General features: G+C 69.9%; 1 protein-coding gene across 1 annotated transcript; it reads right to left on the reverse strand.

The window, feature by feature from the left end:
- Nucleotides 1–4173: 4173 nt before the first annotated feature.
- Nucleotides 4174–20448, reverse strand: LOC147645465 (cadherin-related family member 5-like). Its single transcript, XM_086874591.1, has 15 exons — nucleotides 20388–20448; nucleotides 19465–19691; nucleotides 18074–18133; nucleotides 17894–17986; nucleotides 16243–16329; nucleotides 16062–16172; nucleotides 14856–15026; nucleotides 14661–14751; nucleotides 13033–13139; nucleotides 11192–11392; nucleotides 8970–9104; nucleotides 8120–8198; nucleotides 7430–7626; nucleotides 5963–5983; nucleotides 4174–4638 (listed from the first exon to the last, which is right to left on the reverse strand). Exons 1-15 carry the CDS (start codon nucleotides 20446–20448, stop codon nucleotides 4174–4176), a joined length of 2106 nt encoding a protein of 701 aa, XP_086730717.1.
- Nucleotides 20449–22194: the final 1746 nt, after the last annotated feature.

Raw genomic sequence — 22194 nt, forward strand, 5'->3', positions numbered from 1 at the left:
CCCAGTATAACCCAGTGTAACCCAGTATAACCCAGTATAACCCAGTACAGCCCAGTATAACCCAGTATAACCCAGTATAACCCAGTATAACCCAGTATAACCAGTATAACCAGTATAACCCAGTATAACCCAGCGCTCCCAGTATAACCCAGTATAACCCAGTATAACCAGTATAACCAGTATAACCCAGTATAACCCAGTACAGCCCAGTATAACCCAGTATAACCCAGTATAACCCAGTACAGCCCAGTATAACCCAGTATAACCCAGTATAACCAGTATAACCCAGTATAACCCAGTATAACCCAGTATAACCAGTATAACCAGTATAACCCAGTATAACCCAGTATAACCAGTATAACCCAGTATAACCCAGTATAACCAGTATAACCCAGTATAACCCAGTATAACCCAGTATAACCAGTATAACCAGTATAACCCAGTATAACCCAGTATAACCCAGTGTAACCCAGTATAACCAGTATAACCAGTATAACCCAGTATAACCCAGTATAGCCCAGTGCAACCCAGTATAACCAGTATAACCCAGTATAACCAGTATAACCCAGTATAACCCAGTATAACCAGTATAACCCAGTGTAACCCAGTATAACCCAGTATAACCCAGTATAACCCAGTGTAACCCAGTGTAACCCAGTATAACCCAGTATAACCCAGTATAACCAGTATAACCCAGTATAACCCAGTATAACCCAGTATAACCAGTATAACCAGTATAACCCAGTATAACCCAGTATAACCCAGTATAACCCAGTATAACCAGTATAACCAGTATAACCCAGTATAACCCAGTATAACCCAGTATAACCCAGTATAACCCAGTATAACCCAGTATAACCCAGTATAACCCAGTATAACCCAGTATAGCCCAGTGCAACCCAGTATAACCAGTATAACCCAGTATAACCAGTATAACCCAGTATAACCCAGTATAACCAGTATAACCCAGTGTAACCCAGTATAACCCAGTATAACCCAGTGTAACCCAGTATAGCCCAGTATAACCAGTATAACCAGTATAACCCAGTATAACCCAGTATAACCAGTATAACCAGTATAACCAGTATAACCCAGTATAACCCAGTATAACCAGTATAACCCAGTATAACCCAGTATAACCAGTATAACCAGTATAACCCAGTATAACCCAGTATAACCCAGTATAACCAGTATAACCCAGTATAACCCAGTATAACCCAGTATAACCAGTATAACTCAGTATAACCCAGTACAGCCCAGTATAACCCAGTATAACCCAGTATAACCCAGTATAGCCCAGTATAACCAGTATAACCAGTATAACCAGTATAACCCAGCCGTCCGAGTGCGTCCCAGTGCTCCCAGTATAAAGCAGTGTGCACAGCTCTCCCAGAGCTCCCAGTACAGCCCAGTTCAGCCCAGTACAGCCCAGTACAGCCCAGTGCAGCCCAGTACGGCCCAGTACAGCCCAGTACAGCCCAGTGCAGCCCAGTGCAGCCCAGTACAGCCCAGTGCAGCCCAGTGCAGCCCAGTACAGCCCAGTGCAGCCCAGTGCAGCCCAGTACAGCCCAGTACAGCCCAGTACAGGCCAGTACAGCCCAGTACAGCCCAGTACAGACCAGTACAGCCCAGTACAGCCCAGTACAGACCAGTACAGGCCAGTACAGACCAGTACAGACCAGTACAGCCCAGTACAGCCCAGTACAGGCCAGTACAGCCCAGTACAGACCAGTACAGACCAGTACAGACCAGTACAGACCAGTACAGACCCCGAGCTCCCGGAGCACCCAGTTCTCCCAGCACATCCCAGTGCCCCCAGTGCTCCCAGTACACGATGGCCCCTGTGCTCCCAGTGCCCCCAGTGCCCCCAGTGCTCCCAGTACACGATGGCCCCAGTGCTCCCAGTGCCCCCAGTGCCCCCAGTGTTCCCAGTACACGATGGCCCCGGTGCCCCTGAGTGCCCCCCAGTGCCCCCCAGTGCCCCCAGTGCCCCCAGTGCCCCCCAGTGCTCCCAGTGCCCCCCAGTGCCCCCCAGTGCCCCCAGTGTTCCCAGTGCCCCCAGTGCCCCCAGTGCCCCCAGTGCTCCCAGTGCTCCCAGTACACGATGGCCCCGGTGCTCCCAGTGCTCCCAGTGCCCCCAGTGCTCCCAGTGCCCCCCAGTGCTCCCAGTGCCCCCCAGTGCTCCCAGTGCTCCCAGTGCTCCCAGTGCCCCCCAGTGCCCCCAGTGCCCCCAGTGCCCCCAGTGCCCCCAGTGCTCCCAGTGCTCCCAGTACACGATGGCCCCGGTGCTCCCAGTGCTCCCAGTGCCCCCCAGTGCCCCCAGTGTTCCCAGTGCCCCCAGTGTTTCCAGTACACGATGGCCCCGGTGCTCCCGGTGCCCCCAGTGCCCCCCAGTGCCCCCCAGTGCCCCCAGTACACGATGGCCCCGGTGCCCCCAGTGTTTCCAGTACACGATGGCCCCGGTGCCCCCGGTGCCCCCCGTGCCCCCCGGCGGGACTGTCACCGTGCCGGTGGCACCCGCCGGAGGTGACCCGCCGGTGCCGGTGACCCCGGGGATTAGCGACAAGCGCCAGCTCAAGCCTCTTAGCCGGGGCCGCCCACGGGGTCACGCGTGGGGGAAGGGCGCGCCTCGGGGACCCCCACGGCACCCAGGGGACCCCCGGGGACCCTCCGCACCCCAGAGCCCCCCGCGGCACCCAAACCCCGGGCGGGGCACGGGGACCCCACGGGACCCTGGTGGCACCCACGGGACTCTGGTGGCACCCACGGGACCCTGGTGGCACCTCCGCCCCCCGGGACCCATCAGCCCCCGCCTCGGGCCCCTCCCCACGCGGGGCAGGGGGACCCCCACGCCCCCCCATGGGGACACACGGACAGGGACCGCTGGAGGGACGCGGCGCCTTTAAGGGGCGTGGCCACAAAACCCCGCCCCTCCAATGGGCGGGGCCACGGGGAACGCGGGAAACGCCCAAATGGGAGCGGAGAGACTGAGAAAACCCCCCAGGATATCCCAGTGACCCCCAGTGACCCCCCAGTGCATCCCAGTGACCCCCAGTGACCCCCAGTGACCCCCCAGGATATCCCAGTGACCCCCAGTGACCCCCCAGGATATCCCAGTGACCCCCAGTGACCCCCCAGGATATCACAGTGACCCCCAGTGACCCCCAGTGACCCCCAGTGACCCCCCAGTGACCCCCCAGGATATCCCAGTGACCCCCAGTGACCCCCCAGGATATCCCAGTGACCCCCAGGATATCCCAGTGACCCCCCAGGATATCCCAGTGACCCCCAGTGACCCCCCAGTGACCCCCAGTGACCCCCAGTGACCCCCAGTGACCCCTCAGGGTATCCCAGTGACCCCCCAGGATATCCCAGTGACCCCCAGTGACCCCCAGTGACCCCCCAAAATATCCCAGTGACCCCCAGGATATCCCAGTGACCCCCCAGTGCATCCCAGTGACCCCCAGTGACCCCCCAGGGTATCCCAGTGACCCCCCAGGATATCCCAGTGACCCCCAGTGACCCCCCAGGGTATCCCAGTGACCCCCCAGGATATCCCAGTGACCCCCAGTGACCCCCAGTGACCCCCCAGGATATCCCAGTGACCCCCAGTGACCCCCAGTGACCCCCCAGGGTATCCCAGTGACCCCCAGTGACCCCCAGTGACCCCCCAGTGCATCCCAGTGACCCCCCAGGGTATCCCAGTGACCCCCCAGGATATCCCAGTGACCCTCCAGGGTATCCCAGTGACCCCCAGTGACCCCCCAGTGACCCCCCAGGATATCCCAGTGACCCCCAGTGACCCCCCAGGATATCCCAGTGACCCCCCAGGATATCCCAGTGACCCCCAGTGACCCCCCAGGATATCCCAGTGACCCCCAGTGACCCCCAGTGACCCCCCAGGATATCCCAGTGACCCCCAGTGACCCCCAGTGACCCCCCAGGATATCCCAGTGACCCCCAGTGACCCCCAGTGACCCCCCAGGGTATCCCAGCGCCCCCCAGTGACCCCCAGTGACCCCCAGTGACCCCCCAGTGACCCCCAGTGACCCCCCAGGGTATCCCAGTGACCCCCAGTGACCCCCCAGTGACCCCCCAGTACATCCCAGCGCCCCCCAGTGACCCCCAGTTTGTTTCCAGCTCTTTATTGTGCCCCCCGAGCCCCCGCGCCCCTCAGCACTCGATGGAGTCCTCGAGCAGCTGCAGCAGCGGGGGGGGCACGCGGGGGTCGCTGCCCGCCCCCTCCTCCAGGCTCTCCTCGCTCACCTCCTCCAGCGCCGGCAGCACCCCCAGGGCCGCCCCCCGCCGCCCCCCCGGCCCGGGGCTGCCCCCCCCCTCCGCGGGACCCCCCGACACCTCCCCGGGGCTGGGGGCGCGGGGGGGGCTGGGGCTGGCGCGGGTGGGCGCCGGGGACCCCCCCGGGGATCCCCCCCCGGGCGAGCCCCCCCCCGGCCGCCCCAGCGAGTTGGCCTGGGGTTTGGGGGGCGCGGGGGGCGCCTGGGGGGCCGGCGGGGGGGGCGGGGGCGGCGGCGGCGGCGGGGGGGGAGGGGGCGGCGGGGGGGCCTCCCCCACCTCGCTGTAGCCCTCGTTGGGGTAATAGAGCCGGGGGGGGCTCGGGGGGGACTTGCCCGCCTGGACCTGCGGAGGGGGCGGAGGGGTCAGGGGGGCCGGGGGCACCCCCGCGCCAGAGACCCCCAAAGGGACCCCCTCCCGCGCGGGGACCCTCCGTGACAGCCCCCGGGACCCCCCCGGGACCCCCCCGGGACCCCCCGGGACCCCCCGGGACCCCCGTGCACAAGGACCCTCAATGGAAACCCCCGGGACCCCCCCCGGGACCCCCCCGGGACCCCCCGGGACCCCCCGGGACCCCCCTGCACAAGGACCCTCTATGGGAGCCCCCCAGCACCCCCCGGGACCCCCCGGGACCCCCCGGGACCCCCCCGCACAAGGACCCTCCATGGGAGCCCCCCTGGGACCCCCCCAGCACCCCCCGGGACCCCCTGGGACCCCCCGGGACCCCCCTGCACAAGGACCCTCAATGGAAACCCCCGGGACCCCCCTGGGACCCCCCCCGGGACCCCCCCGGGACCCCCCCGGGACCCCCCTGCACAAGGACCCTCCATGGGAGCCCCCCTGGGACCCCCCCCCGGGACCCCCCCGGGACCCCCCCGGGACCCCCCTGCACAAGGACCCTCCGTGGGACCCCCCCGGGACCCCCCCGGGGCTCCAAACCCTGCCCAGACCAGGGACCCCCGTGGGACCCCCCCAGGGCCCTGCCTGGCACGGGAAGCGCCCCAAGGGACCCCCCGGGACCTCCCCCCGGCACCGGGACCCTCACCCCCCCCCAGCCTCTCCCGTGGGACCCCCGGCACGGGGACCCCCCCCCCCCGACACCCCCGACAGGACCAGCACAGGACCCCCCGTGGGACCCCCTCAGCGCAGCCCCCCCCCCCCCCAGCACCCCGAACCCCTCACGGGACCCCCCAGCACCCCGAGCCCCTCACGGGACCCCTGTAATGGGACCCCCCCTGTAATGGGACCCCCCCCTGTAATGGGACCCCCCTGTAATGGGACCCCCCTGTAACGGGACCCCCCTGTAATGGGACCCCCCTGTAACGGGACCCCCCCTGTAATGGGACCCCCCCCCAGGATCTCCCCTGTAATGGGACCCCCCTCTAATGGGACCCCCCCTGTAATGGGACCCCCCCCTGTAATGGGACCCCCCCCCCAGGATCTCCCCTGTAATGGGACCCCCCTGTAATGGGACCCCCCCTCTAATGGGACCCCCCTGTAATGGGACCCCCCTGTAACGGGACCCCCCTGTAATGGGACCCCCCCCAGGATCTCCCGGCACAGGGGACCCCGCATCCCCCTTTGGGGGGCTCACAAGGGGTGGCTCTGCCCCCCAGCACTTTTTGGGGGTCCCCGCCCCCCCGGGGTCGCCCCCTCCCCCCGCACTCACCGGCTGGAACCACCTCAGGCTCTGCGGGGGGAACGGGGGGGTCAGCTGGGAAACTGAGGCACGGGGGGGGGGGGCTCCCTCCTTGCCGGCCCCCCCGGAGCAGGGGACCCCCTTTCCCCCCACTGGGGGTCCCCCGGTCCCGCAGCGCCCCCAGGCCGGGGGGCGGGATGGGGGTGGGGGAGGTTTGGGGGTCTGGGGGGGTTTGGGGGTTCGGGGGGGAGCTGGGGGAGCTCTGCGTGTTCGGGGAGGGGGTTGGGGGGCTCTGGGGGCGCAGGAGGGGGTTGGGGGTGCAGGGGGGGCAGATCCAAGGGCAGCGGGGGGGGCGCAGGGGGGTTCTGGGGGTGCAGGTTGGGGTCTCCAGGGGCTCAGGGGGGTTCGGGGGGTTCGGGGGGGTTCGGGGGGCTCAGGGGGGGTTCGGGGGGGTTCGGGGTGCAGATCCCAGGGCTCAGGGGAGTTCGGGGGGGTTCGGGGGGGTTCGGGGGGTTCGGGGTGCAGATCCAAGGGCCCAGGGGGGGTTCGGGGGGCTCAGGGGGGTTCGGGGGGCTCAGGGGGGCTCAGGGGGGGTTCGGGGAGTTCGGGGGGCTCAGGGGGGGTTCGGGGGGGCTCAGGGGGGTTCGGGGGGCTCAGGGGGGGTTCGGGGGGCTCAGGGGGGTTCGGGGGGTTTCGGGGGGGCTCAGGGGGGGTTCGGGGGGGCTCAGGGGGGGTTCGGGGGGCTCAGGGGGGTTCGGGGGGGTTCGGGGGGGTTCGGGGGTTCGGGGTGCAGGTCCAAGGGCCCAGGGCGGGCAGGCCGGGGGATGCGGGGCGGAGCTGGGGGTGCCCCGGAGGAGCGGGGGGGGGGCTGCAGGGGGGGCCCGGGGGGGCTCTGGGGGAGCGGGCCCGGGGGCTGCAGGGGGGGCCCGGGGGGCCCGGGAGCTGGGGGAGCCCGGGGGGGCTCTGGGATGCCCGGGGGCTGCAGGGGGGGCCCGGGGGCTGGGGGGCTCTGGGGGGCTCGGGGGGGATCTGGGGGGCCCGGGGGGGCTCTGGGGGGCCCGGGGGCTGCAGGGGGGGCCCGGGGGGCCCGGGGGCTCGGGGGTGCCCGGGGGGCTCGGGGGGGCTCTGGGGGTGCCCGGGGTGCCCGGAGGTGCCCGGGGGCTGGGGGAGCCCGGGGCTGCAGGGGGTGCCCGGGGGGGCTCGGGGGGCCCGGGGGTGCCCGGGGGTGCCCGGGGGGGCTCTGGGGGTGCCCGGGGGGGCTCTGGGGGGGCCCGGGGGGGCTGCAGGGGGGGCCCGGGGGCAGCAGGGGGTGCCCGGGGGGGCTCGGGGGGGCTCGGGGGGGTGCCCGGGGGGGCTCGGGGGGGGCCCGGGGGTGCCCGGGGGGGCTCGGGGGGCTCTGGGGGAGCGGGCCCGGGAGCTGGGGGGCCCGGGGGTGCCCGGGGGCTGCAGGGGGTGCCCGGGGGTGCCCGGGGGGCCCGGGGGCTGGGGGGCCCCTACCACGTTGGGGTGCTTCTCGATGGCGAGCGCCGCCCGCTCCGCCGTGCGCTGCCGCCGCCGCCGCCGCCGCCGCGCCCGCAGCGCCAGGAGCGCCAGCAGGAGAACGGCCCCGAGCAGGAGCAGCGCCCCCGCCACCCCCGCCGCGACCCCCGCCGGCACACCCCGCCCGGGGGGCGGCTCCGAGGGGTCCCGCGGGGCTGCGCGACAGAGGGGACGCGTCACAGGGGGACGTGGATGGGAGCCGGGACATCCCGGGGGGGGGATCACATCACATCCCGGGGGGCTCCGAGGGGTCCCGGGGGGCGTGGGGGGGGATCACATCACATCCCGGGGGGTCCCGGGGGGCGTGGGGGGGGCTCTCATCACATCCCGGGGGGTCCCGGGGGGCGGGGGGGGGCTCTCATCCCATCCCGGGGGTGGGAGGGGACCCCCCTCACGCTCATCACCCCCCCCCGTCACCGTGGGGAGCTCGGGGAAATTCCGTCCCCGGGGGGACGCGATGTTGGGGGGCTCCTCTTGAGGGGTCAGACCCGGGGGGGACCCCAGCGCTGGGGGCGGGGGCTCCCCGGTGCCACGGGCAGGGGGGACCCCTGCAAAGGGTCCCTGGGGGGGTGTCCCGGTGCCGTGGGGATGGGGAGGGTCCCGGGGGGGTCCCGGGGGGGTTTCTGGGGGGGTCCCCCCTCTCCGTACCCGCCTGTCCCGGCCACAGCACCTCCAGCTCCACCGTGGCGTTGGAGCTCTCGCCCGACTCCGCGTCCCGCGCCAGCACCTGGGCAGGGGGGGACAGCGAGGGGACACGGGACACGGTGAGGACAGGGGACACGCGGGGACGTGGCTGTGGCACCGCGGGGACACGCCAGGGGTGACCCCAAGTCCTCTCTGTGCCCCCCTCCCGTGTCACCTCTCCGGTGCCACCCAGGCCTCGGTGCCCCTCTGGGGGGCTCACAGATGGGGGTCCCGTGGCGGTCACGGGGTGAGGGTCCCACGGACACGGGGGGGCCGCAGGGGGGTCCCGCGGGCGGGTGGGGGTCTCACCACGGCGGTCACGAGCACCTCGAGGTGCCCACAGCCCCCAGCCCCGCCGTGCCCACCCAGCGCCCCTCAATCCTCCCCGGCCCCCCAAGTGTCCCCGGTGTCCCCTGAGTGTCCCCGGTGTCCCCCGAGTGTCCCCAGCCCCCCGAGTGTCCCCCGAGTGTCCCCAGCCCCCCACGTGTCCCCAGCCCCCCGAGTGTCCCCCGAGTGTCCCCAGCCCCCCGAGTGTCCCCGGCCCCCCGAGTGTCCCCCGAGTGTCCCCAGCCCCCCACGTGTCCCCAGCCCCCCGCGTGTCCCCAGCCCCCCGCGTGTCCCCAGCCCCCCGAGTGTCCCCCGCGTGTCCCCAGCCCCCCGAGTGTCCCCAGCCCCCCGAGTGTCCCCAGCCCCCCGCGTGTCCCCAGCCCCCCGAGTGTCCCCCGCGTGTCCCCGGTGTCCCCCGAGTGTCCCCAGCCCCCCGATGTCCCCCGAGTGTCCCCAGCCCCCCGCGTGTCCCCAGCCCCCCGCCCACCTGCAGCCGGTAGCTCTGCCCGGGCCGCAGCTGGTCCGCCTGGGCCACCAGGAGCCCGTTGGGCATCACCTGGAACAGCTGCTGGCTCTGGTTGCTGCCCTGGCTCAGGGTGTAGCGCACCTGAGGATTCACCCCCTGTGGGGTGGGGGGCTCAGCTCCTGCCAGCACCCACCCTCAGCCGGGCCCTGCACCGCTGCCCACACCTCCACCTGCATCCCCTACCTGTGCTCTGTACCTGTATCCCAGCTGTATCCCACCTGCATCCCACCTGTATCCCACCTGTATCCCACCTGTATCCCACCTGCATCCCACCTGTATCCCACCTGTATCCCACCTGCATCCCCTACCTGTGCTGCGTACCTGTATCCCAGCTGTATCCCACCTGCATCCCATCTGCATCCCCTACCTGTGCTCTGTACCTGTATCCCACCTGTATCCCACCTGCATCCCCTACCTGTGCTCTGTACCTGCATCCCACCTGTATCCCACCTGTATCCCACCTGTATCCCACCTGCATCCCACCTGTATCCCACCTGCATCCCACCTGCATCCCCTACCTGTGCTGCGTACCTGTATTCCAGCTGTATCCCAGCTGTATCCCACCTGTATCCCACCTGCATCCCCTACCTGTGCTCTGTACCTGCATCCCACCTGCATCCCACCTGTATCCCAGCTGTATCCCAGCTGTATCCCACCTGTATCCCACCTGCATCCCAGCTCCATCCCACCTGTATCCCACCTGTATCCCACCTGCATCCCACCTGTATCCCAGCTCCATCCCACCTGCATCCCACCTGTATCCCAGCTCCATCCCACCTGTATCCCACCTGTATCCCACCTGTATCCCACCTGCATCCCACCTGCATCCCACCTGCATCCCACCTGTATCCCAGCTGCATCCCACCTTCATCCCACCTGTATCCCACCTGCATCCCACCTGTATCCCAGCTGCATCCCACCTGTATCCCAGCTCCATCCCACCTGTATCCCACCTGTATCCCACCTGCATCCCAGCTCCATCCCCTACCTGTGCTCTGTACCTGTATCCCACCTGCATCCCCTACCTGTGCTGCGTACCTGCATCCCACCTGCATCCCAGCGCCATCCCACCTGCATCCCACCTGCATCCCACCTGCATCCCACCTGTATCCCAGCTCCATCCCACCTTCATCCCACCTGCATCCCACCTGCATCCCACCTTCCTCCTCACCTTCATCCCACCTGTATCCCACCTGTATCCCACCTGCATCCCAGCTCCATCCCACCTTCATCCCACCTGGCTCCTCACCTGTACCACTTCCCACCCCCCTTCCTGCCTCTACCTGCACCGCTCCCCACCCCCTGACCCCCCTCACACCCTGTCTGTCCCCACCTGTCCCCCCCCCATTCACACCCTGTCTGTCCCCCCCCTCACACCCTGTCTGTCCCCCCCTGTCCCCCCCCCTCACACCCTGTCTGTCCCCCCCCCCACACCCTGTCTGTCCCCCCCTGTCCCCCCTGTCTGTCCCCACCTGTCCCCCTGTTCACACCCTGTCTGTCCCCACCTGTCCCCCCCTCACACCCTGTCTGTCCCCCCCTCACACCCTGTCTGTCCCCCCCTGTCCCCCCCTCACACCCTGTCTGTCCCCCCCCTCACACCCTGTCTGTCCCCACCTGTCCCCCCCTCACACCCTGTCTGTCCCCCCCCTCACACCCTGTCTGTCCCCCCCTGTCCCCCCCTCACACCCTGTCTGTCCCCCCCTGCTCACACCCTGTCTGTCCCCCCGTGTCCCCCCCCCCTCACACCCTGTCTGTCCCCCCCTCACACCCTGTCTGTCCCCCCCTGTCCCCCCCTCACACCCTGTCTGTCCCCCCCTCACACCCTGTCTGTCCCCCCCTGTCCCCCCCTCACACCCTGTCTGTCCCCCCCTCACACCCTGTCTGTCCCCACCTGTCCCCCCCTCACACCCTGTCTGTCCCCCCCTGTCCCCCCCTCACACCCTGTCTGTCCCCCCTCACACCCTGTCTGTCCCCACCTGTCCCCCCCATTCACACCCTGTCTGTCCCCCCCTCACACCCTGTCTGTCCCCCCCATTCACACCCTGTCTGTCCCCCCATTCACACCCTGTCTGTCCCCCCATTCACACCCTGTCTGTCCCCCCCTCACACCCTGTCTGTCCCCCCCTCACACCCTGTCTGTCCCCCCCTGTCCCCCCCTCACACCCTGCCTTCCCCCCGCTCACCTCGGGGAAGTCGGGGTCGTGTGCCCGCAGGGTGAGCACCTGTCCGCCGAAGGTGAGCAGCAGCGCTGCCCGGCGCGGGGCCGCGGCCACGAAGGCTCGGTACCGGGCCCGGGGGAAGCGCGGCGGGTGCCGGTTCCGGGCCAGGACCCGCACCACGGCCCGAGCCACCGCGTACTTGGAGGGGTCGTTCACCTGCGAGGCCTGCGGGGACACGGGGGGACACCGGGGACACGGGGAGACACCGGGAACACGGGGAGACACCGGGGGGACACGGGGGGGACACGGGGGGAACAAGGGGGGGACACGGGGGACACAGCGGGGGGACACCGGGAACACGGGGAGACACGGGGGGACACGGGGGGACACGGGGGACACAGCGGGAACACGGGGGGGACACGGGGGACACACCGGGGACACACCGGGGGGACACCGGGAACACGGGGAGACACCGGGGGGACACGGGGGGGAACGGGGGGACACCGGGGGGACACCGGGAACATGGGGGAACACGGGGGGACACGGGGGGACACCGGGGACACGGGGGGACACCGGGGGGACACCGGGAACACGGGGGGGACACGGGGGGGACACGGGGGGGACACCGGGAACAAGGGGACACACCGGGGGGACACGGGGGGACACCGGGAACACGGGGAGACACCGGGGGGACACCGGGGACACATGGGGGGGACACGGGGGGGACACCGGGAACACGGGGACACACCGGGGGGACACCGGGGGGACACCAGGAACACGGGGAGACACCGGGGGGGGCCGCAGAGGAGAGGGGACACACGGGGGGACATGGGGGGGACACAGGGGGCGTGGAGGGACACACGGGACACCCAGGACTTACCCCCTGCCACCAGCTCCCTGCGCCCATCGGGGCTCCCCGGAGCACCCCCGGCAGGGACCCCAACCCAGGGACCCCAACCCGGGGACCCCATCCCAGGGACCCCAACCCGGGGACCCCATCCCAGGGACCCCAACCCAGGGACCCCAACCCAGGGACCCCAACCCGGGGACCCCAACCCAGGGACCCCAACCCAGGGACCCCATCCCGGGTCCCCATCCCAGGGACCCCAACCCAAGGACCCCAACCCAGGGACCCCAACCCAGGGACCCCATCCCGGGGACCCCAACCCAGGGACCCCAACCCGGGTCCCCATCCCAGGGACCCCATCCCAGGGACCCCAACCCAGGGACCCCAAACCAGGGACCCCAACCCAGGCACCCCAACCCAGGGACCCCAAACCAGGGACCCCAACCCGGGGACCCCATCCCGGGGACCCCATCCCGGGGACCCCAACCCAGGCACCCCAAACCAGGGACCCCAACCCAGGGACCCCATCCCAGGGACCCCAACCCAGGGACCCCATCCCAGGGACCCCAACCCAGGGACCCCATCCCAGGGACCCCATCCCAGGGACCCCAACCCAGGGACCCCATCCCAGGGACCCCATCCCAGGGACCCCAACCCAGGGACCCCAACCCAGGGACCCCATCCCAGGGACCCCAACCCAGGGACCCCAACCCAGGGACCCCATCCCAGGGACCCCAACCCGGGTCCCCATCCCAGGGACCCCAACCCAGGGACCCCAACCCAGGGACCCCAGGCAGGGACCCCAACCCAGGGACCCCAACCCAGGGACCCCAACTCAAGGACCCCATCCCAGGGACCCCATCCCAGGGACCCCATCCCCCTGGGGAGCCCCATCCCCCTGGGACCCCCCGTCTCCCCATCTCCCCCCATCTCCCCATCTCCCCCCATCCCCCATCTCCCCCCATCTCCCCATGTCCCCCCATCCCCCCATCCCCCGGCCCCCCCGCCCCCCGCCCACCATGACGCTGAGGCAGATCTCGGGGGTCTGCCGGCTGCTCTCCACCGCCCGCAGCAGCGTGATGGCCCCGGTCACGTTATCGATGTGGAACCTGCTGCTCTCCTGACCTGGGGGGGACACAGAGATGGGGACCCCCCGAGACCCCCCCACCCCGCCCTGGACCCCCCGCCTCACTCCTGCCCCGGGGCACTGTGGGAAACTCCCCTGGGGGAGGTCCCTGGTGTCCCCCCACCCATTCCTGGACCCCCACGGCGGGGAGGACCCCCCCTTATTTTGAAGGGGGAGGGCGTTATTAACCCTTTGAAGTCCAGAATGGGAGGGGTTTAACCCCTCTGGTGCTGGAGCTCCCTTGGGTGCAGCAGGGGCTGACCCCGCACCCTGCAGCCCCCCCGAGCCTGAGGGGGGATTAGGGCCCCCCCAGCCCCATCCCTTTATTCAATTTACCCCAACTGGAACGTGCTGACTCGGACCCCCGGCACAGGGACCCCTGGTGGGGACACCCCCAGCATGGGGACACCCCCAGCATGGGGACACCCCCATCATGGGACACCCCCCCAGCACGGGGACACCCCCAGCACGGGGACCCCCCCCATCATGGGGACACCCCCAACATGGGGACACCCCCCAGCACGGGGACACCCCCATCATGGGACACCCCCCCAGCATGTGACACCCCCCAGCATGGGGACACCCCCCCAGCATGGGGAGACACCCCCAGCATGGAGACACCCCCAGCATGGGGACACCCCCAGCACGGGGACACCCAGCACGGGGACACCCAGCATGGGGACACCCCCAGCACGGGGACACCCCCAGCATGGGGACACCCAGCACGGGGACACCCCCAGCATGGGACACCCCCAGCATGGGGACACCCCCAGCATGGGGACACCCCCCAGCATGGGGACACCCCCAGCATGGGGACACCCCCATCATGGGGACACCCCCATCATGGGGACACCCCCAGCATGGGGACACCCCCAGCACGGGGACACCTCCCCAGCACGGGGACACCTCCCCAGCACGGGGACACCCCCAGCATGGGGACACCCCCAGCATGGGGAGACACCCCCAGCATGGGACACCCCCAGCACGGGGACACCCCCAACATGGGGACACCCCCAGCACGGGGACACCCCCATCATGGGACACCCCCCCAGCATGGGGACACCCCCCAGCATGGGGACACCCCCAGCACGGGGACACCCCCAACATGGGGACACCCCCAGCACGGGGACACCCCCAGTACGGGGACACCCCCATCATGGGACACCCCCCCAGCATGGGGACACCCCCAGCACGGGGACACCCCCAGCATGGGGACACCGCCCCAGCACGGGGACACCCCCCAGCACGGGGACACCCCCCCAGTACGGGGACACCCCCCCACCTCCCTGCCCTCCTGGCTCTGTGTGTCACCGCCTCCCGCGCCCCTGAGCCCCGTGTCCCACCTGTGTCCCCCCCGTGTCCCCCGTGTCCCCCCGTGTCCCCCCTGTGTCCCCCTGTGTCCCCCCCGTGTCCCCCTGTGTCCCCCCTGTGTCCCCCTGTCCCCCCCGGTCCCCCTGTGTCCCCCCTGTGTCCCCCCTGTCACCCCCCGGTCCCCCTGTCCCCCCCGGTCCCCCTGTCACCTGCCAGCAGCGAGTAGGTGATGGCCGCCCGCAGCCCCCTGTCCCCGTCCTCGGCATAGACGGCGCCGGGGCTGAAGCTCAGGGGACCCCCCTGGGGACAAGGAGGGGACACGGAGGTGTCGGGCTGAGCCCCGCGGGTGTCCCCGCGGTGTCCCCGCGGTGTCCCCGCGGTGTCCCCGCGGCCCCGTGCCGCACCTGCAGCTGCCCCTCGGTGACGTTGGCGGTGTAGACGGGGCTGGTGCAGACCGGGGGGCCGTGGGGGGCGCGGGGGGTGCAGGGCAGGAATTGGGGGTACTGGTCATCCCCGTCCAGGACATTGACCCGCAGCCGGGCCGAGGCGTTGAAGCGCTCGCGGGTGTTCATCTCCTGCAGGGAAAAACGGGGCGCGGGGCGCCCCAAAAGCGGCTGGGGGGGCACAGGGAGGCGCGGGGACCCCCACGGCGTGGGGACACCCCGGGTGTCCTGGGGACCCCCAGGGAACCGCGACCCCACGGAGTGGTGACCCCAGAGGCACGGGGACCCCCACGGGACGGGGACCCCACGGGACGGGGACCCCCCACGGGATGGGGACCCCACGGAGTGGTGACCCCACAGGCACGGGGACCCCCCACGGGATGGGGACCCCCACGGGATGGGGACCCCCACGGGACAGGGACCCCCACGGCACGGGGACCCCCACGGGATGGGGACCCCACGGAGTGGTGACCCCATAGGCACGGGGACCCCCACGGGATGGGGACCCCCCGTAAAGGGGACCTCGAGGGAGCGGAACCCTCAGCCCCAGGCAGGAGTGGGGGTCGCAGCCCAGGGCCGTGGGGGCGTGGGGGGGTCGGGGGGAGCCGGAGGGTGCCGGGGTGGGGGCGGGGCGCTGGGGGGGGGGAGGGGGCGCAGGTGGCCCATTAAGGAAATGAGGGGGATTGAGGGCAGGTGACCGGATCACGTCACCCCCAATTAGCGGGGCCGGCGGGGACGGCGGGCGGGCGTGGGGGGGCCCCCCCGTGTCACCCTCCCCGTGTCACCCCCCGTGTCACCCCCCCGTGTCACTCCCCCGTGTCACCCCCCCGTGTCACCCCCCGTGTCACCCCCCCGTGTCACCCCCCGTGTCACCCCCCCGTGTCACCCCCCCGTGACCCCGAGGAGGTGCGGCGGGCACGGGGACCCCAGAGCCGCGGGCGGGGGGTTCCGGGGGGCTGGGCCGGGTCTGGGGTCCTCCCCGCGGCCAGGGGCGGGTGCCAGCTCCCCACTCACGAGGGTGGGCAGGGGTCCCACGGGCGGGGGTCCCGTATCGGGCTCCCACAAGTGGGGGGCTCACAGACGGGGGTCCCGTGTCAGAGTGCCCGCGCTGAGGGTCCCACGGCCGCGGGGAGAGGCGGGGGGCTCGGGGGCGGGCGGGGGTCTCACCACGGCGGTCACGACCACCTCGAGGTGCCGCCGGCTCTCGAAGTCCAGGGCCCGCGCCAGCAGCACGCGGCCGCTGTTCGGGAGCTCGATGCGGAAGAAGCGGGCGTCGGGCTGGGGGGGGTCGGTCAGGCCGGCAGATGGCCCCGGCCCCCCCGCGCCCCCCGCCCCCGCCCCGGCTCACCGAGGCCGGCTCGATGACGTACATGAGCGTGTCCCCGTCCGCGTCCTCGGCCTGCGCGCTGAACACCACCGAGTGCACCGGAGCCAGCTGCCCCGGGGGTCAGCGGGGGTCCCCAGCACCCCCGGGGGTCCCTGAGCACCCCCGGGGGTCCCCAAATACACCCGGGGTCCCCAAATACACCCGGGGGTCCCGAGCACACCGGGGATTCCCAAATACACCCGGGATCCCCAAATACACCCGGGTCCCCGAACACACCGGGGATCCCCAAACACACCGGGGTCCCCAGCACCCCCGGGGGTCCCTCAGCACCCCCGGGATCCCCAAACACACCCCACACCCCCAAACACACCCAGGGCCCCCAAACACACCCGGGATCCCCAAACACACCGGGGGTCCCCAAACACCCCCGGGGGTCCCCAGCACCCCCGGGATCCCCAAACACACCCCACACCCCCAAACGCCCCCGGGGGTCCCTGAGCACACCCCACACCCCCAAACACAGCCCACACCCCCGAACACACCGGGGGTCCCCAAATACACCCGGGGTTCCCGAGCACACCGGGGATTCCCAAATACACCCGGGGTCCCCAAACACACCCGGGGTCCCCGAGCACACCCCACACCCCCAAACACACCGGGGGTCCCGAGCACCCCCGGGGGTCCCCGAACACACCGGGGATCCCTAACACACCCCCGGGATCCCCAAACACACCCCACACCCCCAAACACAGCCAGGGCCCCCAAACACACCCGGGATCCCCAAACACACCGGGGGTCCCCGAGCACACCCCACACCCCCAAACACACCGGGGTCCCCAGCACCCCCGGGGGTCCCTGAGCACCCCCGGGATCCCCAAATACACCCGGGGTCCCCAAATACACCCGGGTCCCCGAACACACCGGGGATCCCTAACACACCCCACACCCCCAAACACACCGGGGGTCCCCGAGCACACCGGGGGTCCCCAAACACACCCGGGGGTCCCGAGCACCCCCGGGATCCCCAAACACACCCCACACCCCCAAACACACCGGGGTCCCCGAGCACACCGGGGGTCCCCAAACACACCCGGGGGTCCCCGAGCACACCGGGGTCCCCGAGCACACCGGGGGTCCCCAAATACACCCGGGGTCCCCAAACACACCCCACACCCCCAAACACACCGGGGGTCCCCGAACACCCCCGGGGGTCCCCAAATACACCCGGGATCCCCAAACACACCCGGGGTCCCCAAACACACCCCACACCCCCAAACACACCCAGGGCCCCCAAACACACCCGAGATCCCCAAACACACCGGGGGTCCCCAAACACACCGGGGGTCCCCGAACACACCCCACACCCCCGAACACACCCCACACCCCCAAACATACCCGGGGGTCCCCGAACACACCCCACACCCCCAAACACACCCCACACCCCCAAACACACCCCACACCCCCAAACATCCCTGAGCTGCCCCATGGGGGTCCCCGACACCCCCCGCATTCCCAAACACACCCAGTATCCCCCCACTCCTACTCTGGGCTGTCCCCATCCCTTCTGTCACCCACCCCGAGCCAAACGCTGCCCCTCGCCCGTGCCCACCACCCCCGCCCCGTCCCCACCCCCGTGTCGGGGCACGGCGCCACCCCTGTCCCCAGCTGTCACCTCGCTGACGTTGTGGGTGAGGACGGTGGCCCCCGGGAAGTGGGGCCGGTTGTCGTTCTCATTGAGCACCTGGACGATGATCCGGAACTCCACCTGCCAGGGCCCAGCGGGGGGGACACGGCGTGAGCAGGGTGGGAGCGACCCCCGAGCCCCCCGGGGTCCCACCGCGTGCGGCCGTACCGGGGGGGAGCCGTCCTCGGCACAGGTCAGGGCCACCATCAGCACCGGGGACTCCAGCTCCTGCAGGGGACAAGGGACGGGCACTGGGACACGGCGTGACAGGGGACACTGGGGACACGCAGGAGGGGCACGGAGGGACGGGGCTGGAGCGGGATGGTCTGGGATGGAGGATGGACACAGAGTGGACACAGGATGGACACAGGGTGGACACAGGGTGGATGGAGAATGGACACAGGATGGACACAGGATGGACACAGGATGGACATGGGATGGATGGATGGAGGATGGACACAGGATGGACACAGGATGGACACAGGATGGACATGGGATGGATGGAGGATGGACACAGGTGGATGCAGGATGGACACAGGATGGATGGATGGATGGACACAGGATGGACACAGGATGGACACAGGGTGGACACAGGATGGACACAGGATGGATGGACACCGGATGGACACAGGATGGACACAGGATGGACACAGGGTGGACACAGGGTGGACACAGGATGGATGGACGGAGGATGGACACAGGTGGATGCAGGATGGACACAGGATGGACACAGGATGGACATGGGATGGATGGATGGAGGATGGACACAGGATGGATGGATGGAGGATGGACACAGGATGGACACAGGATGGACACAGGATGGACACAGGATGGACACAGGATGGATGGATGGAGGATGGACACCGGATGGATGGAGAATGGACACAGGATGGACACAGGATGGACACAGGATGGACATGGGATGGATGGATGGAGGATGGACACAGGATGGACACAGGATGGACACAGGATGGACATGGGATGGATGGATGGAGGATGGACACAGGATGGACACAGGATGGACACAGGATGGACACAGGATGGACACAGGATGAGTGTGGGATGGACAGTGGACATGGGGTGGATGGAGGATGGACACAGTTGGATGCAGGATGGACACAGGATGGATGGAGGGACAGTGGAGACAGATGGACACAGGATGGACACAGGTGGGTTCAGGACAGACAGTGGACATGGGATGGATGCAGGATGGACACGGGTGGGTGTGGGATGGACACGGGTGGACACGGGATGGACACGGGTGGACACGGGATGGACACGGGTGGACACGGGATGGACACAGGATGGATGCAGGATGGACACGGGTGGGTGTGGGATGGACACAGGATGGATGCAGGATGGACACAGGTGGGTTCAGGACAGACAGTGGACATGGGATGGATGCAGGATGGACACGGGTGGGTGTGGGATGGACACGGGTGGGTGTGGGATGGACACGGGTGGACACGGGATGGACACGGGTGGACACGGACGGACACCCAACGGACACAGGACGGCAGGAGCAGGCCAGGGGACCGGGGGTGTCGCGGCGGTGTCACCTCACGGTCCAGCGCCCGCCCGGCCGAGACGTTGAGCCGGACGCTGCGCCCGTCCAGGTAGAACCAGGCGGCGTCTGCGCCCACCAGGCAGAGCTGGAGGCCGGCGCCGCCCCCCGCGCCCCCCGCGTCCCCCGGCGGGGGCAGCCGCGCCACCAGGCTCCCGTGGGCGCTGTTCTCCGCGATCTCCGTGAACAGGTTCCCGAAGCCGCTGCAGCCGTCGCCCCGAGCTGCCACCGCCGCGCCGGGGATGCGCACACGGGTGTCCGTGGGGGGTCCGGCCCCCAGCCCACCTCCCACCCCCGGACCCCTCTCCAGCCCACCTCCCACCCCCGGACCCCCCTCCAGGTCCCCCCCACCCCCGGACCCCCCTCCAGGTCCCCCCCACCCCCGGACCCTCCTCCAGGTCCCCCCATCCCCGGACCCCTCTCCAGCCCACCCCCCACCCCCGGACCCCTCTCCAGGCCCCCCTGCGGACCCCCAGGGTCTCCCCTGTATTCCCAGACCGACATCTCCATCCTCACTCCCACCTCTCCCCCAGCCCCCCCGTGTCCCCAGTGCCACTTCCCGGACCCCCGGCACGGTCACTCGTGTGTCCCCCAGCCCTCGGTGCTCCCCCCAAGCCTCCGTCCCCACGAGACCTGTGGGCTATCCCCCCCAGGGGTCCCGCACTCGGGTGACATCTTGGGGTCCCCCAGGGGTCCTCTGTGTCCCCATGCCCGGGGGTCCCACCTCTCACGGTTGCTACTCCCAGGGTCCCTTTCCCATGTCCCCAAGTCCCCATTCCCTGGTGACCTCACCCCTTGCGTCCCCACCACCCCTAATTTCCACTCCAGGGTCCCCAGCAGACCCCCACGGGGTCCGTCCCAGCCGCGGTGTCCCCTCAGTGTCCCCTCAGTGTCCCCTCAGTGTCCCCAGGTGCTCACCTGTGGCCAGGTGCAGCGCCAGGCAGGCGGCCAGGAGCGCCGGGCAGGACGCGGCCGCCATGGGGACCTCGGGGGGCGCCTGTGGCGGGGGAGGGAGGAGCGGGGCTGCCACCCCCGGCCCCGGGGCGCTGTCCCCAGCCCCCTCCGCAATGTCCCCCGGCCGGACAGCCCCGGTGACAGCGCTGTCACCACCCCCAGGTCCCCTTTCCTGGGTCCCCGTGTCCTCATCCCTGTCCCCCTGCCAGCTCCCCTCTCCCGGGACCCCCAGCGCTGTCCCCTTCCCCGGGACCCCGGGGTGCTGTCCCCGGCCCCGAGCGTGTCCCCAGGGTGTCGCTGGCCCCAGCCCAGGCTCTGACCGGCAGGCGCGGCTCCCGGTGGGACAGCCGTGTCCCCCCCCCGTGTCCCCCTCGTGTCCCCCGGGACTTCTCCCCGCGCCCCCCTCACGCATCCCACTCGTGTTTCCCCCCAGGCCCCGCGCTCTGCGGCTCCCCCTGCCCTGGGGGTCTGCAGGGGGGACCCTCAGCCCCCCCCGCGCTCGGCAGTGGGAGCCATATGGCGGCTCCCCCAATTAACGGCAGCTAATTAGGGCAGGGGAAGGCGGGGGGGCGCTCCCCATCTGCCACCCCAACCACCCCCGGCACCGGCACCGGGGATCCCCGGGCCCCGCTCCCTGCTGGGGGGCAGAGGAGGAGTGGGGGGTCCTCCCGTTCCCACCCTGCGCTCCCCGGCTGTCGCCGTGCGCCACCCCCGGCCCAGAGGACCCCGGTGTCCGGGACACCGACCCCCGCGGGACCCCCTCCCCGGGATCGCGGCCCCCCCCAGTCCCCTCCCCCCGTCACCCCCGGCCGCCCCACAGCCCCGGGCCCCCCCCGGCCCCCCCCGGCCCCACCCGGGCTCCCCCCGGGCTCCCCCGGCCCCCGCCCCCCCCCCCCCGTACCTGCCCGGCGCCGCCGCCCCCGGCGCTGCTGCCCCGGCCCGGCGGGACGGGGGGGGCGGGACGGGGGGAGGGGGCGGGGCCGGGGAGGGGGCGGGACGGGGGGAGGGGGCGGGGCCGGGGGGAGGCGGGGCCGGGGGCGGGGCTGACCCGGGACCTGTGACCGGGCCTGAGTCCTGCCCGGCCGGGGCGGTACCTGGGCATTACCTGGGTACCACCTTTATCACCTGGGCATCACCTGGGCATCACCTGTATCACCTGGGCATCACCTGGGTACCACCTGGGTACCACCTGTATCACCTGGGCATCACCTGGGCATTACCTGGGCATCACCTGGGTACCACCTTTATCACCTGGGCATCACCTGGGCATCACCTGGGCATTTCCTGGGCATCACCTGGGTACCACCTGGGTACCACCTGGGCATCACCTGGGCATCACCTGGGTACCACCTGTATCACCTGGGCATCACCTGGGCATTACCTGGGCATCACCTGGGTACCACCTGGGCATCACCTGGGTACCACCTGTATCACCTGGGCATTACCTGGGCATTACCTGGGCATCACCTGGGTACCACCTGGGTACCACCTGTATCACCTGGGCATCACCTGGGCATTACCTGGGCATCACCTGGGTACCACCTGGGCATCACCTGGGTATCACCTGGGTACCACCTGGGCATCACCTGGGCATCACCTGGGCATTTCCTGGGCATCACCTGGGTATCACCTGGGCATCACCTGGGTATCACCTGGGTACCACCTGGGCATCACCTGGGCATTTCCTGGGCATCACCTGGGTACCACCTTTATCACCTGGGCATCACCTGGGTACCACCTGGGCATCACCTGGGTACCACCTGTATCACCT

Source organism: Cyanistes caeruleus, unplaced genomic scaffold, assembly GCF_971803275.1.
Source record: "Cyanistes caeruleus unplaced genomic scaffold, bCyaCae1.hap1.1 HAP1_SCAFFOLD_277, whole genome shotgun sequence".
Taxonomy (NCBI): Eukaryota; Metazoa; Chordata; class Aves; order Passeriformes; family Paridae; genus Cyanistes; species Cyanistes caeruleus.

What these genes read in the sequence shown, in the direction of transcription:
- LOC147645465 (XM_086874591.1), bottom strand. Translation starts at nt 20,448, where the DNA reads ATGGCGGCCGCGTCCTGCCCGGCGCTCCTGGCCGCCTGCCTGGCGCTG. An exon ending in AGATCTGCCTCAGCGTCATG is followed by an intron (nt 11,393 to 13,032) that starts GTGGGCGGGGGG and finishes GTGTCCCCGCAG; the next exon opens with GCCTCGCAGGTGAACGACCC. An exon ending in ACGACCCCGACTTCCCCGAG is followed by an intron (nt 9,105 to 11,191) that starts GTGAGCGGGGGG and finishes CCCACCCCACAG; the next exon opens with GGGGTGAATCCTCAGGTGCG.